General features: G+C 38.0%; 1 protein-coding gene across 1 annotated transcript in view; it reads right to left on the bottom strand.

Moving 5' to 3' along the window:
* The window catches only part of FBXO43 (F-box protein 43), a gene marked incomplete at both ends in the record, with an annotated part of 4,598 nt that extends 3,562 nt beyond the window's left edge, over positions 1-1,036 (bottom strand). Inside the window, 3 exon segments of the mRNA XM_080339060.1 lie at positions 1-4; positions 6-580; positions 583-1,036. The exon segment at positions 1-4 is cut by the window's left edge and continues 359 nt beyond it. Of these exon segments, the coding sequence (XP_080195186.1) occupies positions 1-4; positions 6-580; positions 583-1,036 (1,033 nt within the window).
* Positions 1,037-1,832: the final 796 nt, after the last annotated feature.

The following is a 1,832-nucleotide window of genomic DNA, read 5'->3' as shown; positions in this document are numbered from 1 at the left end:
TTCTTTGCCTTTCTTTTACTATTCAGAATTTTGGAATCTTCTTTATGTTTTTGGAAGACCTCTGGGAAAGATCCCTCATGATCAGACAGTGAGTCTCCTGATTTGTCCAAATGAAGTGAATTATATCCACTATCCTCAGGTGTTGAAAGAGCTGGGTAACTTGCCAGCTTGGCAGGGGGAGAGTCTGTATCATGTATCTCAAAGTTAAAGTTCTCTACAAGATTGTTGATAGAAGTCAGGAACTTACCCTCATTGGCCTCAGGTGACACATTGCAAGTAGGGGTCCTAAGCAACCCATCACTAACACTCATAAGGACACCTCCATTGAATTCATTAGTGTTACTAACAGTAACATCCTTACACTGAATTGGAGATAAACATTCTGGTTCCAGTAGTAAGGGGTCCTTACATTTGGACTCATCTAGCGTAGAAGACCTTTGTTGTGAAAAGGAAAGTCTCCGTTTTGGGCAATCAGGATTATAGTCCTCAGTTTTTGAAATGCTAGTTGTCAGAGGTTTGTCACTTTTATCTTTTGGAGAATCCAAAGCAGTTTGTGAAAGTTTTTCTTCAGAGCTTAAACACAAGAGAATATTTTTTTCCTGATGCTTCCTGAAGAACTGTCTTGCCTTTCACAGCATCCTACAGTTGTGCCAGCTGGAACAGTCTTAGATAAAAGCAGCCTCCTGCGTAGTGAGGACCCTTTTCTACTCACTTTAGGAGTTTCAAAAAAATCTGCACTTCTACTTGTTTCTCTTCTTTCTGATAATGAGATAGAACTCATTTCATTTTCAATAGATGATGACATAGGAAAGAAGACATTGGGATGAATATGCTCAGAAGGCTCTTGTAGCAATGATAAAGTCAGTGCTTCTTTGTGTTCTACATCAGGATCTTTTACTGACTCATTGCATGGGCTGCCCAGAAATCCTGAAGTACAACATCTGTCTTTAAAACTGGAGTATTTAAAATTGCTGCCAGGAGGTGTTAATCTATTTCTTTTAAGCACATTGAACATTATTGGGCGACTGTCTGACATCTTCTGCTTGGTACTTTGACTCTGTAAATTAAGATACCAGTGTTATTTCTGAAACAAATGATAAAAGTAGTCACCAAAACACCCTCAGATTAGTGAGAAAAGGCTTGTGTACATCTGTCAAGCTAGCAGCCTTGACAAAAGTATTTTAATTAGTCTTAGTAGAAACAGTGCTTATACAGGAACACAAAGATAAATTGCGATGAAGTAGATGGTTAGAATGAGAGATTAAAATGCATAGTATACTGTGAGGCAAATTAAAACATACATCCAGTTAGCCAACTGATCTGCCAATCCTCATCCAAGGAAAAACACTTCAAATAAGCAACACAGCAACTAGAGTCTCATCTGTGCTGAAATCAGTGACAAAGCTCTCTCTCATTCCAATAGGACCAAGATTTTTATTTGCACTATGTTATTGATTCATCCAGCCACTAACAGCTCAGTCCTCAATATGTAGCAGAAGCTCTGGTAATAGATGAGTTTAGACAAAAGGCATTTTCTCATTAAAAAAGGGAGACGATTAATCATAAAGCCACAAGTCTACAGGTCTCCCTACAATTTACATCCCTACAGTCCCTGGAAGGAATAGAATTTGACCTCTAGTGACAAAGTGAGCAGTACATTCTTATCTGCGGCAATATTCAATATTATTTTGTAAAGATGCTCTCTGCTTTTCTCAGCTTGGTGGGTAAACTGAGTGTTCTGAAGCTTTAAAGAAACAGATGGACTTACCATACATGTAGATAGAAACGTTCTTTTAAACTTAGTAAGTATAAAAGCTTTTAAGAGTGACTAT

This window comes from Nesoenas mayeri (genome assembly GCF_963082525.1).
Source record: "Nesoenas mayeri genome assembly, chromosome: 2".
Lineage (NCBI taxonomy): Eukaryota > Metazoa > Chordata > Aves > Columbiformes > Columbidae > Nesoenas > Nesoenas mayeri.
This window is presented reverse-complemented; position numbering and strand designations above follow the sequence as displayed.